Source organism: Protomyctophum parallelum (genome assembly GCF_964188405.1).
Source record: "Protomyctophum parallelum genome assembly, chromosome: 15".
NCBI lineage: Eukaryota > Metazoa > Chordata > Actinopteri > Myctophiformes > Myctophidae > Protomyctophum > Protomyctophum parallelum.
The window spans coordinates 32396679-32414930 of record NC_139710.1 but is presented as its reverse complement, the minus strand read 5'-3'; the positions used below and the strand labels follow the sequence as shown (position 1 = coordinate 32414930).

Here is an 18252-nt window from a genome sequence, read left to right as displayed (position 1 = left end):
CAAGACCTGGTCCAAGACCTGGTCCAAGGTTCTGTAGGACCGGAGGAGAGACCCGATGCGTGGTTCCAAGACCTGGTCCAAGAGACCCGATGCGTGGCTCCAAGAGGGGCCACAGCGCCATCTATAGGCTGGTTGGCTCAGAGCGCCACATAAACTCTATGGGCGAAACTCTAAAATTGAAAGCCGATTTGGACTCAAGAGTCAGGGAGTAAAAATCCGCTATTTATCCGCCAATATCATTTAATCCACCCAAAACCTTTCGTAAGCTATAGGATCATATTGTTCTTGGTCTAAAAAGAAGTATTAGCGTTCTAAAATCTGCGTCCCCATAGACAGCATAAGACCAGCAGGTTTTCCATTTCCATTTTTTTCTGTTTTTTTTTCCTCCAACGGACCACTATACCGGAGTGTTATGAGCACATACAGGACACAATTGATCACCGTAATCAATTGATATTAAAATAGTCGTCCAAAGGCAGTCTCGGTGCCCGGGCCTTTGGAAAAACAGGGGTCAAAAGATGATTAAAGGCTCTACAAGCAGATCTACAAGCTCATAGCGCGCCACCGAGTGGCGCGCTATGAGCTTGTAGATCTGCTATTTTTGAAAAATCGACTGACATAGAAACGTAGATTTTTCAGAAAAATGTCAGGATGTAGAAGAAGTTTTTAGAATCTGATCTCAGGTCAGAATGGGTAAAGACACTAAAAGTTGCCTTGAAAGCTTTTACAGGTGTTGAATACAGTAGGCCCAGAATGTATATTATAGAGGTGTTGAATATAGTAGGCCCAGAATGTATAGTATAGAGGTGTTGAATACAGTAGGCCCATAATGTATATTATAGAGGTGTTGAATACAGTAGGCCCAGAATGTATATTATAGAGGTGTTGAATACAGTAGGCCCATAATGTATATTATAGAGGTGTTGAATACAGTAGGCCCAGAATGTATTATAGAGGTGTTGAATACAGTAGGCCCAGAATGTATAGTATAGAGGTGTTGAATACAGTAGGCCCAGCTAGAATGTGTATTCGTCGTGGCCTGTGGTTCATTTGAGAGTCATTACAGCGGACTTTAATGTCCTGCACTTTGACGCAGCACACTCACACTCGCCCCTTCGACGCACACACACTCACACTCGCCCCTTCGACGCACACACACTCACACTCGCCCCTTCGACGCACACACACTCACACTCGCCCCTTTGACGCACACACACTCACCTCTTTGACGCACACACACTCACCTCTTTGACGCGCACACACTCACCCCTTTGACGCACACACACTCACTTCTTTGACGCGCACACACTCACCCCTTTGACACACACACACTCACCTCTTTGACGCGCACACACTCACCTCTTTGACGCACACACACTCACCCCTTTGACGCACACACACTCACCTCTTTGACGAACACACACTCACCTCTTTGACGAACACACACTCACCTCTTTGACGCGCACACACTCACCCCTTTGACGCACACACACTCACCTCTTTGACGCACACACTCACCTCTTTGACGAACACACACTCACCTCTTTGACGAACACACACTCACCTCTTTGACGCGCACACACTCACCCCTTTGACGCACACACACTCACCTCTTTGACGCACACACACTCACCTCTTTGACGCGCACACACTCACCTCTTTGACGCGCACACACTCACCTCTTTGACACACACACTCACCTCTTTGACGCGCACACACTCACCTCTTTGACGCACACACTCACCTCTTTGACGCGCACACACTCACCTCTTTGACGCACACACTCACCTCTTTGACGCGCACACACTCACGCTGGTCCCTTTGACACACACACACTCACACTCGTCCCTTCACGATGAATGAAGCCAAGTACGGCCGAACTGAAGCAGATCATGCAAGCATTGGTGTAAAGTAACTAAGTACATTTACTTAAGTACTGTACTTAAGTACAATTCTGTGGTATTTGTACTTGAGATTTTGTACACATTCTGAAATGCTGTATTTACTTTTGTACTTAGTACTTTAAGTACTATTTTGATGCAGTATACTTCTGTACTTTCACTCGAGTACATTTAGAATATGGGACTTCTACTTGTAACGGAGTACATCTACATTATTTACAGTATTTAAGTAAAACATTTGAGTACTTTTTCCACACAAGCAACACAGCGGAATATATAAAACAAAATAAAGACTGCGCTTTTTTTTGGCAGCACTGCCGCAGCGGCAGTGGCAGTAGTCTATAATCATAATTATAATATAATATTAATATTATCACATTATGAGTATTCTGGGGGGCTTACCGACTACTTTGGGCAGCTTCTGTCGCCTCAGTGGAATCCGGGGCAGTTTGGTGCTGATCCGGCTGAATCTTCCACACAGGATCCGTTTGGCTTTTTTACTGTTTTTGGGAAGAAGAGAAGAGTTTGTCTCAGTTATGATGTGACCAGATTTGACGGAGAGCCTGCCATCGTCACGCAACCTCCAGCTTATCACCAGAGGAGACACTACATACTAGAGCATGTCTGAAATAAGTGTCAGAGCTGGAATCTACATGTAAATATGAAATAAATGCTTAAACATGTAGCTAGGTGTAATGTTAGAGACCACAGAAGACATGTAAATATGAAATAAATGCTTAAACATGAAGCTAGGTGTAATGTTAGAGACAACAGAAGACATGTAAATATGAAATAAATGCTTAAACATGTAGCTATACGTGTAATGTTAGAGACCACAGAAGACATGTAAATATGAAATAAATGCTTAAACATGTAGCTAGGTGTGATGTTGGAGTCCACAGAAGTAAACCTTTCAAGCCTGTTTCTACACCGTGGAAAGTGGATCATTCATGAGTGGCATATTGAAATGTGGCCCTGTGCCTCGTGCTGTGAGCCACTGAGAAATGGAAATACACAAAACACACTTTTGGTGTTTTAAACTTTTAACTAAGCATTATGTTATACTTTAGCTATTTAAAAATAGCAGACCTACAAGCTCATAGCGCGCGCTTACGAGCTTGTAGGTCTGCTATTTTTGAAAAATCGTGAAAATGTGGCACAAACCTTTGAATATTCTTTCAGAGTTTCAATTTTTAACTCAAATCTTTGCTTCTGGAGGGTCCCTGGAACAACATATTTTCAGATGGGGGTCGGCGGCATATTACATAAAGTTTTTGGGGTCCTTGACATGAAATATTGAGCACCACTGATATAGAAACATATGGGTACAGTATATGTGAGAGAGAGAGAGAGAGAGAGAGAGAGAGACAGAGACAGAGACAGAGACAGAGACAGAGACAGAGACAGAGAGAGACAGACAGACAGACAGACAGAGAGAGAGAGAGAGAGAGAGAGAGAGAGAGAGAGAGAGAGAGAGAGAGAGAGAGAGAGAGAGAGAGAGAGAGAGAGAGAGAGATACAGCTAATACATTAGCTGTCGGGAAAACACCACCTAACTTTTCAGGAAGTGAAAAAAATAGAGAGAAGAAAGAAAGAGAAAATGAGTATATATAAGTAAAGCATAACACAGAGAGAGAGAGAGAGAGAGAGAGAGAGAGAGAGAGAGAGAGAGAGAGAGGAAGAGAATACAGTAGAAGAAACCACCTACTCCATTTTTTCAGGAAGTAAAAAAATAGATTTATCAGGAAATGAAGAAAACCTTATATTTAGAAAACAAAGCAATACTGCCTCATCAAAGTTGGTGTTTTGACTTTATATAATTGTCAATTACAGTGGAGTTCAGAGGTTTTGTCCACTTTCTTTCGATAGGTTCAATAGCACTGATTAATTTATGCAAAAACAAATAATATATTAAATTTTCCCTCCATTTCCCATTCCAAGTGTTTGTCTTATGTCTTACTGTAGGCTATGTAACGCTAGTGCCACTATGCCAAAGTCCCAAATCCCCCTTAGGTACATTTCTAAACACATTTCAGCAATGGGATAATTCTTTTGGTGCATGGGTAGATCTTGTTGAGCTGGTCATTTTGAACGTGGCGGCGGTGGCTCAGCGGTAGAGTGCCTGGATGGTAACCGTAAGGTTGCCAGTTCGAACCCGGGCTCCCCCAGAGTTACTGTCGAAGTGTCCTTGAGCAAGACACTGAACCCCTAATTGCTCCCGATGTGCTAGTTGGTGCCTTGCATGGTTTCCGCTGCCATCGGTGTATGAATGTGTGTGTGAATGGGTGAATGTAATGCACAATCTCTGTAAAGCGCCTTGGATAAAGGCGCTATATAAATGCACCATTTACCATTTAACGTGGCTCTCGTGTCAAAAAAGTGTGGGCCGATTCTAAAGAAATGTCTTCTAAACCCTAAAAGCTTTCTGGAAAACCTATATGTCAGTGGTGCTCAAACCATGATCTGTATCTGGCCGCTGACCCCCATCTGAAAATATGTTGTTCCAGGGACCCCCACAGAAGCAAAAATTTGAGTTGTAAACATTCGCTCTGAAAGAATATACATGAATTTTTCCCATTTTGCGCGGGAACCCCTTTTGGTGTTAGCATTACGTTATGCTTTAGCTATTGAAAAATAGCAGATCTACAAGCTCATAGCGCGCCACCGAGTGGCGCGCTACGAGCTTGTAGGTCTGCTATTTTGAAAAATCGAAGAACGACTGACATAGAAACATAGCTTTTTCAGAAAACTGTCATTTTCAAACAGACATTTTTTTAGAATCTGATCTCAGGTCAGAATGGGTTAAAACACCAAAACGGGGTTCCCGTCCTGAATGGTGCATTAAGGGTGTGGCTGCGTTTAGGAGGTCACTCACTTGTGGTGGTCTTTGTGTCGACACAGACAGCAGCAGCACAGCAACGACAGGAGAACGATGAGCAGAAAGGAGACCAGCGTTCCCGCCGCTATCACGCCCATCCGCTGGTTGGGCTCTGACGAGAGGAGAGAAGAGGAGGAAGGGAGTGTGTTGGTTTTGACAAACAAAACTTGGTTTTAAAGCTAAAAAGAGAGAATGAACCAGCTCAGGCTGCAGTACTTAGTTTAGACTATAGTCATTGGTTATACACCAGTCATTAGCCCTACAACCTATCTCAAACCGTCACCTCCCACGGGGCAGCACACCTAAACCCATCCTTGACCCTCTCCCAACCCTAAAGGCTCATAAATAGTCTGGATTTTCGGTGGTTAGGTGACCACCGAACTACAACATGACGTCACTGAGCCGCGGTGAAGAGCAAACCACCGCCACCGCTCCAGCCCTTCTCTCCGTTTTCACTCACCACCACCGCTCAACGTTATTTCAACTCCGGTGGTCAGCTCACCACCGGAGCGGTGGTCACCTCACCACCGGAGCGGTGGTCACCTCACCACCGGAGCGGTGGTCACCTCACCACCGAAAATCGAGACTATGAATAGGCCTTAACCCTCTCCCAACCCTATCCCAATCCCAACGCACCCCTCACCAAGTTTAAAAGTAGACAGGTGCGTCAAAGAGTGCAGGACTGGAATAGTGAAGAAAAGGCACCCAAAAAGGTGGATAGGGCAGGTAGACCTGCTTTAACAGTGTGACCCAACACTGTCACTGTCTATATTTGCTCTAGCCTGCAACTCTAGATTTATTAAATAATGGGATGAATCTAGAGTTGCAATACCTTCCATTGACTCCCCACTCATCCAAATTGCGTTTGCGATCTGCTTGTCTTAAACAACGTTAAACTCACCATCATTGCAGCTCTAGGCCAAGCTTGAATTATCCTATTATGTGCAGGTGATTCATTTTCTAAGTGTTGCAGGTTGGAAGCATTCGTTTTTGTTAACGGGTCGCACTGCTGCCTCCTGCATTATGTGCAAATGTGAAACAGGTGGTACGCAGGGCCGTTCAGTGACATACGACGAGTGCTTCCAAACTCCAGCACTTAGAAAAAGAATCACCTGCAGAGAATGTCTTGACAGAAAGTAGCTCATAACATGTCTACGGTGGATTTTTATGAAACAAAAGCTCGGCAGATTGAAAGAGGATAATTCAAGCTTGGCCTAGAGCTGCAATGTTGGTTTATACAAGCAGATCGCAAACACAATTTGGATGAGTGGGGAGTCAATGGAGGGTATTGCAACTCTAGATTCATCCCATTATTAAAAAAGATCTAGAGTTGTAAATTGCGGCTAGGTTAAGTTTGCTCAATTCATGCCTATCAATAGTTGCACAAAATTGTTAGGTAGGGTGTGAACAAACAAAACGACAAACTTCAAGGTTTTTATTAATCAGCCCTCACCATGTCTGCTCAACAACCAAACATTCTTCATGGGTTCTGTGACTTTAAATAGCAACAGCTGGCCACTAATCTGGGCCAATTGGGCCAAACCAACTCCTGTCTGTGTGGACAGGGAGGGTTATTTGTCACCAATCGGACACTGGACTCTAAAAAAGGGACTTTTGAAAACCAAAGATTTCAGAAAAAGAAAAAAAGATCTACAAGCTTAAATGAGGTTCATGTTATTGTAAATGTATTCTTGTGCCATTCTAACAGATTTAATGACATGTTGTGTGGAGCACGTTAAAACCCATTCTGGGCGGGAACCCCTTTTGGTGTTTTAACTAAGCATTATGTTATACTTTAGCTATTGAAAAATAGCAGATCTACAAGCTCATAGCGCGCCACCGAGTGGCGCGCTATGAGCATGAGAATATAATATTCTTTCAGAATACTTTTTTTTTTTTTTTGGCGTCAGGCCTAAATGGTTTAACCCCTATCCCTATTGGTCCTGTCTAGTGGGAGGGGCCATGGGGGGTATATAGCTGAAGGGATTGGCTCTTTCTGCTGCTGGTCAAGAAGGTGTCACTGGCTGCGGTTACATGAGGGCTTTTTCATTCAGAATGAAAACTTCAGAATTAATTAATTCAGAAGTAATGTTTTTTTTTTTTGCTGCGTGTTTACATGGGAAAGGTCATTCCGAATTAGTGTTTACATGAGTCCACAATTGTTTCAATAGGATTTAAAAATGGAATAAACCGGTCAGTTACATCAGATCTAAGTTTAAATCAGATTGGCCATTTTCATTCCGATTTAAGTTTTTGTAGGTGTTTACATGACAACTTTTAATAGGATTTAACTTTTATTCTGAATGAAAAGGGGATTTAACTGTCGTAAACGTAGCCAGTCTCTGTCTGAGGAGATTTTTGGTCTCCTTTGTATTGCCACTTATTCTGCACTTTTCACTTGGGGAAAATAAACCTCGTTAAAATATATATTTGGTCACGTACTACCCTCACCCGAGACAGGGACGCGACACCTGCCCTGATGAAGACTCCTTTGGCTTTTTTAACTTTTCTAATAAAATATCATGATTTTATAGCACCGTCTCCTCAAGTTATTTCTATACGTTTTTGAGTTCTTGGATCGCCGCCTTTTCTTCAAAACTTGATTTTAGTTTAGTCATAGTCTTTTGAATAACATTTCCTTTAGCTTTAAAGTCATAATTATTTTTGGTCATCTGAAATGTTTTAGTCTTACACTGTAAATCTAATTTGAGTCGACTAAATAATGGCAAGATTTTAGTCGCCATCAACTAACGCCAAAACACATGGGCTAAATTAACCGAGTTAATTCAATTGTGAAATTAATCAGATACAAAAATGTAACGCAATTAATCCATGCTTGGATGACCCGCCCCATACATCCCATAATCCCAATCACACGACAACAGACATACACACATACATACACACATACATACATAATGTTAAATGTATGTATCCGCCTTCTGTGATTTATCTTTCCAGTCCCACAACAATACAGTATACAGAAACGATTACTATTGCAGAGTACCAATGTGACTATGTTTAGAGTACCAATGTGACTATGTTTAGACTAGTACCAATGTGACTATGTTTAGAGTACCAATGTGACTATGTTTTGACTGGTCTGTTTTTTTTTAGCTTAGATTGACTGGCCTATTAATTGACACGCTGTTTACCCTCAAATGACAAATGAAATTGTCCATTTCAGTCCCTGTTTGACGTGATCATAGTGGGTCATCATAGTGTGACAGAGCCCTAGATTAAACTTCACGGAGGGCAGAGCCGGCATGCAGCCGCGGTTTCAGTTCAACCCCAAATCTTCAAATATTATCTTGTCCGCATAAGAGCTACAGTGTATACGACGACCCCTTGACCTTTCAGAGGCAATTTCCCGCAATATACACTTCCTCACCCATGCAACGGCCACCAGCACCACCGCCACTCCCGCTCCCACACTCCCCTCTTCTCCACAGTCGCCTGCACCGATAACTCCTCCATGATTTATTACGGTACACCACCTGCCACTTTGGGGTGGGTCACACTAGAAGGAAGCCCCCGAAGGAAACCCAATGATGTTACGTAGTCTGTACGCATTGGGGCGGGGGATTGGTGGGGGGCGGGGGGGTGATGACACCGGTGGTAAAGACAAGCCATTACTTAACCCATTTAGGACCCATTCGACGTAAAAAAAAAAGTCTTCTAAATCCTGACAGTTTTCTGAAAAACCTCACCAAAAGGGCTTCCCGGCCTCCCACCCAGAATGGGTTAAACGGTAAATAGCGCCGCTGGCCCACCGGGCCTGCACGCTGACTGACACACAGGGCCCGGATGGATGGCCCAGGTGGCGGGGGGGGGTCATCATGGTTGGCAACGCACTAGTATTCAGGGGAGGGGACGGGGGGGGAGGGAGGGGAGGGGAGGGAGGCCCGGGACGGGGGCCCGACAGAGACCCAACATGTCCGCTGGACCAAACCTCTCATGATCCCAGTTTCCTGCTGCACTTCCTCCATCCTGACTGTATTATGTTCTGTCTGTCTGTCTGTCTGTCCCTTCCTCTCTCTCTCTGTTCTGCTTTTATTTATATCCCCATTTTCTCTCTCTCCCTCTCTCTCCCTCTCTCTCCCTCCCCCTCCCCCCCCTCTCCCTCTCCCTCTCCCTCTCTCTCTCTCTCTCTCTCTCTCTCTCTCTCTCTCTCTCTCTCTCTCTCTCTCTCTCTCTCTCTCTCTGGACAGGAACAGGGCCAACAAACACAGCAATAAAAAGGACACTGGTCTGGAAACAACATCAAGTCACCACTTTGTTCGCCCTGCTACGCACGCACGCACACACACACACATTCACTCACTCACGCACGCACACACACATTCACACACTCACTCACTCACTCACACACACATTCACTCACTCACGCACGCACGCACATGCACACACGCACGCGCAAACACGGTGTTCATTGTCTTCCGTCAGCTGTTAAGACATTCTATACAGTTGCGTCACATCAGTAGTGACTGCATGGTCATTCGGACGGGCAAACATATCTCATCTCTTTCATCTTGTTTTAATTATATTGCCACCATCTGGCGGAGTATGGGGAACAAAGGTGGGCCCCTGGAACAATGTTTTTCGTTTGCAATGTGCGCGATATGAAGTGTGAGATTACTATCTCATATAATAAATACTAATGACGACAGTATCGGGCATCGATTAATGCAGATGTTGTCGCCTGGATCAACGACAGGTCTGCTCCAGGTCTGCTCAAGAGGGGCGCGACAACGCAAGCATGAAACAAACACACACACACACACACACACGGGTCTAATCCAGTTGAATTCCCCCCTGACGTAGAGGTATATGGGCTTACGTAGGTTGCAGGCGCCAGACACCGGGTCGCAGTTCTTGTCGTTGCAGGAGCAGGTTCTGTTGCAGTTCACTCCGTACTGGCCCAGCTGACACGTCATGTTGCAGCTGGAAGTAGAGAGACAGAACCAGGGTTAGGTTATTATATATTAATATAGAGACAGTACCAGGGTTAGGTTATTATATATTAATATAGAGACAGTACCAGGGTTAGGTTATTATATATTAATATAGAGACAGAACCAGGGTTAGGTTATTATATATTAATATAGAGACAGTACCAGGGTTAGGTTATTATATATTAATATAGAGACAGTACCAGGGTTAGGTTATTATATATTAATATAGAGACAGTACCAGGGTTAGGTTATTATATATTAATATAGAGACAGTACCAGGGTTAGGTTATTATATATTAATATAGAGACAGTACCAGGGTTAGGTTATTATATATTAATATAGAGACAGTACCAGGGTTAGGTTATTATATATTAATATAGAGACAGTACCAGGGTTAGGTTATTATATATTAATATAGAGACAGTACCAGGGTTAGGTTATTATATATTAATATAGAGACAGTACCAGGGTTAGGTTATTATATATTAATATAGAGACAGTACCAGGGTTAGGTTATTATATATTAATATAGAGACAGTACCAGGGTTAGGTTATTATATATTAGTGTAGTTTTAATTTGTTTTTTATTTTCCTGTTATAACCCATTTTAGACCCAATGAGGACACATCTGTGTCGCATTATAGCTATTATTAACCACTTGAACCATTATTCGGAACTTTAGCAGAAAATAGCAGATCTACAAGCTCAAATAGCGCGGCACATACAAGCTTGTAGATCTGCAATTGTTTTGAGAAATTGTGAAAACGTGATGTGCAAATCTTTGAATCTATTCTTTCACAGCAAACATTTTTAACTCAAATCTTTGCTTCCTGGGGGTCCCTTGTTTTCAAATACAGATCATTCTAGAGCTACTTGACATGAAATAGTTTGAGAACCACCTAGTCTTTTTTCATCTGGGTCCACCAAAGCAATCAGATATTCGTTCCTGACTGAGCAAAGTCGCCACGTCTTTGTACGATTTCACGTTGGCAAGTCAGTTCTGTTCCAGCCACGGTTCACATGGCGCTCGTATGACATCGTATTTCAGGGCTATAGTTCTGTTCATAACTCACCCTTTGTTTTGAAAACAGAACGCCTGCTATCCTGTCCCCAAGCCGCTAAACTCCACGTAGGAGTTAAAATATTGCTTCATAAAAGTATATGTTCCATTATTCCATATGCAACGACAACGGATGCACATGTATGTCGAGACTCGAGAGACTTGATTTAGTTAGTGATCTGCTATTTTTTACTATTATTTAAAATATTTTGACCAAAACAAACTATTCTAGTTAGTTTTGCTAGTTTTTGAGGGGCGCTAGCTAGCCCCTTCTATTTACAGGTTTAATGTTTGTTAAACAAACATTAAAAACACCATTGCCAATGGACAGAGTTTAATGCTTAACTTTCGTTTAGTCGCTAAACACAAACATTAAATGCCATTAAAACTGAAGAGAGTTTAACCCATTCTGACCTGAGATCAGATTCTAAAAATGTCTTCTACATCCTGACAGTTTTCTGAAAAAGCTATGTTTCTATGTCAGTCGTTCTTCGATTTTTCAAAAATAGCAGACCTACAAGCTCGTAGCGCTATGAGCTTGTAGATCTGCTATTTTTCAATAGCTAAAGCATAACATAATGCTAACACCAAAAGGGGTTCCCGTACAGAATGGATTAATGTTTGTTTTACATCACCATTACCTAATCATAGCAACATGAGTTAGACTTTAATATATTAGCGCCCCTCACTTCACACAGGTGTGATTTTTTATTTCAATTCTATAGTTTTTATTATTTCGTTAGTTTATAGCTATGGAGAGTAGAACACAGAAAGACACATCTGATGACTAAACCCTTTGTATTGAGTTAAGGCTAAACGCTGGACGGTAATAACCATTTTTAAGTTGAAAGATCTGTTGTTGTTTTGCCATGTGACACAGTCATATGACTAAGTATGAATTGTGCACAGTTAACCAATTCAGGTCTTTAGCTATTGAAAAATAGCAGATCTACAAGCTCATAGCGCGGCACCCGGTGCCGCGCTATGAGCTTGTAGATCTGCTATTTTTGAAAAATCTTTCAAATGTGGCGCAAATCTTTGAATATATATTCTTTCAGAGCGAACGTTTTTAACTCAAATCTTTGAATATATATTCTTTCAGAGCAAATGTTTTTAACTCAAATCTTTGAATATATATTCTTTCAGAGCAAATGTTTTTTTTTCTAATATATTTTTTGTCCCACGATTTTGTAACCCATTTTTCACCCCTGTGTCAATCATCTAATGTGATCCTGGGCTCTACACACCCTCCACCAACCTAGTCCCCATATATGGGGGACAAGGGGAGACCAACCTAGTCCCCATATTTGGGGGACAAGGGGAGACCAACCTAGTCCCCATATATGGGGGACAAGGGAGACCAACCTAGTCCCCATATATGGGGGACAAGGGGAGAGCAACGGACTTGAACTCATTCTTCCTTCATGCCTGAGTGTCCAAGTTGCTCCTTTACACCTGACAGGGGGGAGTTTCCCTGGTTGGACGTAGCGCGTGGAAGGAACAGGTTATTCCAACGAGTTCCTTTCCCCTCCATCAGGCGCCCCGGCTGGCCAGGGGGAGGCAGTTTAGTGACCAGGATTACTGCATGTTTTTTGTGAGGGTAGGGGACACGGGGAGAACATGCAAACTCCACAGAGCAAATGTTTTTAACTCAAATCTTTGAATATATATTCTTTCACAGCGAACGTTTTTAACTCAAATCTTTGCTTCTTAATCTGGGGGGATTCCCTGGAACAAGCAGTTGAGACGAATAACAGTCCATCATGTATTCATGGACCCCTCCCCGAAAAGGCCTATAGCTGTCCTGACCCCCATCATTTATACATTATTATGGATAATTAGTGTGGACTTGGACTGTTATTCATTCCAACTGCTCATATTTTCAGATGGGGGTCGGCGGCCAATTACATAACATCTTTGGGGGTCCTTGACATGAAATGTTGAGCACCACTGATAAAGAAACATAAGGGTTTTTCAGAAAACTGTCATGATTTAGAAGACTTAAAAAAGAATGACGTCAGGCCTAAATGGCTTACTGGAGGAGAACACAGCACGTGTAGAAAAGGGTGAAGTAAACATGTTCTTGTTGCATTCCCTTTAATTAAAGGCTCTATCGCAATTTTCTTTCCTGCTACTTCGGCAGGGCGCTTTAACAGCCTCAATTTAACCCATTTTGGACTGAGGTTGATTTAAAAAAAGGCTTCTGAATTTGAACAGTTTTCAGAAAAACCCATGTCAGTGGTGCTCAAACTTTTTCATGTCAAGGACCTCCGGAAATATCTGTATTTTGCCACCGACCCCCATCTCAAAATATGTAGTTCCAGGGACCACCCCCCCAGAAGCAAAGATTTGAGTTAAAAACGTTCACTCACAAAGAATATATATTCAAAGATTTGCACCACATTTTTAAGATATTTCAAAAATAGCAGACCTACAAGCTTGTGGGCCGCGCTATGAGCTTGTAGATCTGCTATTTTTCAATAGCTAAAGTGTAACATAATGCTTCAAACACCAAAAGGTGTTCCCGCCCCAAAATGGGTTAAAAAACAAAGAAGACGAAAAACTAAAAAACACACACAATTAAGCAATATTACACGAGAGGGTGTTGTTTAACGTGATTATTGCCACGACAGTGATGCAGTCAGGAACGAGACGAAGTCGAGTTCCGCAAGCATCACTGAATAACCACGTTAAACAACACCCTCGAGTGTAATATTGCAATTATACAACAGTTACCCTTAAAACGAAGAAAATCACTGAAAAAATATATATTTTTAATGACAGATGTAGTCACTACGACCACAAATGTCCCAAGAAACTATAGCTAGCCTAGCCACCGAGTTAGCTAGCGCTCTGGGAAAACAGAGCAGCTGAATTATTTGTTTTGATTAGGTGGTGAACGGTGCTGGTTTGATCCAGGCTAGAAACCTGTTTCAACCAATCAGATTGCTTCCTCTTAACGACCTGTTGTAGAATGGCCCTTCTTCCATCCACGGTGCGTGACAGATACGCACACATACACATACATACATACTGTACATACAGCGATAGCCACTTACTATGTCCCGTGGAACCCCGGGTCACACACAGAGAACACTTACTATGTCCCATAGAACCCCGGGTCTACTTACTATGTCCCATAGAACCCAGGGTCTACTTACTATGTCCCATAGAACCCAGGGTCTACTTACTATGTCCCATAGAACCCCGGGTCTACTTACTATGTCCCATAGAACCCCGGGTCACAGAGGCACTCCCCGGTGACCACGTGACAGATCCCGTTGAAGCAGTGGCTGCAGTCGTTCTCGCAGTTCTCGCCGTACGTGCCGTTCGGGCAGCGTACCTCGCACCTGTTACACAACAACCACACATCACACGGGAGGAATGCCATGATTACAGTCATTATCAGGCTGGGGTGGATGGGAGGGGGGGGCGGGGGGGGGGGGGGGGGTGATTATCCTACTGTACTATACGGTAGCTACTAGTTGAAAGGCCCGGCGCCTGCTCATTATATATGCTTTGAAATCCCGGGTGGGGGAAATGACAATGCAGGAAGAATGTGGAAAAAAAACATGGGCTGAGGGGTAATAAAACCCATATAGGGGTTGGTTCCGTGTTGCCTTGTTTTTGTTTTCGAGCAGTGTTGACGAAAATGAAATATATTAAAAACTAAGCTATGATGAAACTTAAGACTAAATATACTGACAATTTCGTCAACAAATAAAAGACTAAAATGTGGACAAGAGATCCAGTCTTAGTCATTGTACAAATGAGTTGCATGCTGAAAATAGCAGATCTACAAGCTCACGTTGTGGGCTTGTAGATCGGCTATTTTCAGCAAGTGTAAAAACACTCATTTCAACATCATCAACACCCGCCAAAATACATTTCAGTCGACTAAATCAACTGCAGTTTTAGTCGACTAAAAAAAAGCATGTGATATTTAGTCGACTAAAACTAGACTAACACTAAAACATTTCCAGGTGACTAAGTAAAATGTGACAAAAACTTTTTTGGGTGCAATTGAGATTAGAAAACCTAAAAAAAAATAAGAACAATTCCAAAACCTTTTTTTTTATGTCACAATCCCTTTAATGTAGCCTACTAGTAGATGATACTTAACACTATAATTACCACCTGTTCCTCACTGACAAACTCATTAGAGACTGCCGACTCATGTGAACCTATTTCAAACTGTGTGAGTTAACTATAGAATGGAGTCCATTTAAGGAATGACCATCTCTTGTTACTCCTGAAACTCTGTACACTGCTGACGGTATAAAATATGTGTTGGGGACGTGTGTGTGGGGAGTTCGGAGGGAGGCTCTGGAGCAGTGTTATTTTCGTCGACTAAAACTAAGACGAAAAATGCTCGTCGACTACCTATTTCCACTGACAAAAACAAATGGAAACTAAATGAAAACTAAGCTACGATGACTAAAACTAAGACTAAATATACTGACAATTTCCTCGACAAATAAAAACTAGACTAAAATGTTAGGAAGGGACTAGTGGACAAGAGATCCAGTATAAGTCATTTTACACTTGGTTGCATGCTGGAAATAGCTGATCTACAAGCTCACAACGCGCAATAGTGAGACCATTGATTTCCATTGCATTACCTGTCCCCGATCCAGCCGGGGTTGCAGTGCGAGCACTTGCCGTGGATGGGGTCACAGTGGTGGCCGTCTTTGCACGTGGGACACGCCTCCCCGCACGCCTCGCCGAAGAAGCCCTTGTGGCAGAGCTGGTCGCAGCGCGTCCCGTTCCAGCCGCGGTCGCAGGTGACGCAGCGGCCCTCCGTCACCTTGCACGGCTGCTGGCCTTTGCAGTGGCCACACCTGTTGGTGGTGTCGGCGGTGGTGGGGAAAAAAAGTTAAAAAGCTCAATGGTTTTACTTCTTTTTTTAAAACCCATTTTGACCTGAGATCAGATTCTAAAAATGGCTGTTTTCTGAAAAAGCTATGTTTCTATGTGTCAGTCGTTCTTCGATCTTTCAAAAATAGCAGACCTACAAGCTCGTAGCGCGCCACTCGGTGGCGCGCTTACGAGCTTGTAGATCTGCTATTTTTCAATAGTTAAAACATAACATAACCCTAACACCAAAAGGGGATCCCGCCCCAAAATGGGTTAATTGTTTTTTTTATCCCACGATTTTTGCAACCCATTTTTTTTTCACCCGGTGTCAATTATCTAATGTAATCCTGGGCGCTATACACATCCTCTGCCGACCTGGGGAGAGCAACGGACTGACCTCATGCTTCCTTCTATATGCATGAGGAGTCCAAGCTGCTTCTTTTCACCTGACAGGGGGGAGTTTCCCTGGTTGGACGTAGCGCGTGGAAGGAACACGTTATTCCAACCAGTTCCTTTCCCCTCCATCAGGCGCCCCAGCTAGCCAGCCAGGGGGAGGCAGTTTAGAGACCAGGATTACTGCATGTTTTTGTGAGGGTCATTGTGAGCTTGTAGATCTGCTATTTTCAAATGGCCGAAATGTATAGGGCTGAAGTGGTTAATGCATGTTTTGTAATAATAATCAAAATTTACAAAGTAACTACCAAAGTTTTCAAGTAAATGTAGTGGAGTAAAAGTACAATATTTGCCTCTAAAAAGGTAGTGGAGTAGAAGTAAAAGTACAGAAAAATGTACACTGACGTAAAGCACAAATTCCTCGAAATTGTACTTAAACGTGAAAACCTTTGCTTCTTTCTGATCTCTACGGCAACACGGTGTATTGAGAACACTGTGTTGAGGTCGGGGTTGCCTCGTGGACGGTAAAGAAACACTGTTGTGTATTGAGGTCGACGTTGGAAGGTAAAACGATTAACCTGAATTGCTTTAGCATGTTTTAGCAGACTGGGATTATTCTGGGATAATGCGAATACCAATTCCCAAATCTCACTTTAATATCTCTCCATTGAGTAACACTTTCAGATGTTTTAAGGGTTATCAGCCACGGCGTAGATTAAGTCTTATTTCCTATATCGAAACCGCAAAACCACACGGTAACACTCGTCAGACATGGAGCCCAACGTTATTTATGGGTCTGGCTTTTTCAGAACTGTCGGTTTGGGACTGTGGGGACGTGCTCAATTATTTTTCCTCACCTGCAGTGGTGTCAAGTAACTAAGTACTGCACTTATAAGTACAGTTTTGAGGTATTTGTATAGGCCTACTTTACTTGAGAATTTCCAATACTTTTACTTTTACTACTCCAATTAAAAAAGCATACATTAAACTCTTCAACCCTGTATACATTTTGGCCATTCGAAAATAGCCGATCTACAAGCTCACAATGCGTCGCTACATGTATTTTTTTTTACAACATTTTATAGCGATTTATTCTTTTAAATAATTTACTATAGTCCTACTAGACCCCATAAAATTACAGATCTGGCCACAAAAGATCACAGGATCTATTGAATGTGAACGGGGAGGTGACAAACTGACATAATTGGGTCTATGACACACAGTATGGCCTTTTTCCTCATAGACATTTCTAAACGTATTTATTTAAAGACCTTTTAAGCGTCGTACGAAGCCAACTCTTGTCGTGACAAATCATCACAACAAACACAATATTTTGGACCAAAAAAATAATTACAAAGAAGAAAAACAACAAAAAAAAGGTTGAGCAACACTGACATAGAACAATGTTAGCATTTTTTTTCACGTCTAAATAGCTTAAGTAAAACATCTGAGTATACTTCTTTTCCCTACCACATACATACACATACATATACTGCCACCTCACCTGTTCCTGCAGTTCTGCCCGTAGAAGCCGGCGGGACACGGCTCCCGGCAGAACTTCCCGCGGTAGCCCGGCGTGCACGTGCACGAGCCGTCCGCCTGGTTGCACTTGCCGTGCACGCACTGGCAGTAGCGCTCGCAGCGTGGGCCCCACAGCCGCTCGCGGCACAGGCACCGCCCTGTGAACTGCTCGCACGGCGAGTTGTTGCACTGGCACTGGATGGCGCAGTTGCGGCCTGTCCAGCCGGGGCTGCAGAGGCAGCGGCCCGTCCCCGGGTCGCACGCCGAGTTGACGCTGCAGTAGCAGTTGTTGTTGCATTGCGGGCCCCAGGAGCCCGGGTGGCACGTGCACCGGCCGCTGTCCTGGTCGCACTTGCCCTTCTGGCAGAGGCAGGCGTTCTCGCAGTTGGGCCCCCAGCGGTTGTGGTGGCAGGCGCACGCGCCCGTCAGGTCGTCGCACTGGCCGTTGGGGTGGCACGTGCACTTGCCCTTGCAGTCCGGGCCCCAGAACTGGGCGGGGCACTCTGTGGGGGAGAGGGGGGGGGGGACACTGTCGTCAGTACAGTGTTGTTTTCGTCGACTAAAACTAAGACGAAAAATGTTCGTCGACTACCTTTTTTCACTGCCGAAAACTAAATGGAAACTAAATGAAAACTAAGCTATGATGACTAAAACTAGACTAAATATACTGACAATTTCATCAACAGA

At 43.3% G+C, this 18252-nt stretch overlaps 1 protein-coding gene across 1 annotated transcript in view; it reads right to left on the bottom strand.

Annotated features, from left to right (window-relative positions):
* scarf2 (scavenger receptor class F, member 2) overlaps window positions 1-18252 on the bottom strand; it is a 62826-nt gene that overhangs the window by 24604 nt on the left and 19970 nt on the right. The window contains 6 exon segments of the mRNA XM_083784357.1: window positions 2304-2401; window positions 4776-4890; window positions 9619-9722; window positions 14016-14144; window positions 15417-15635; window positions 17549-18068. Coding sequence (XP_083640483.1) covers window positions 2304-2401; window positions 4776-4890; window positions 9619-9722; window positions 14016-14144; window positions 15417-15635; window positions 17549-18068 — 1185 coding nt within the window.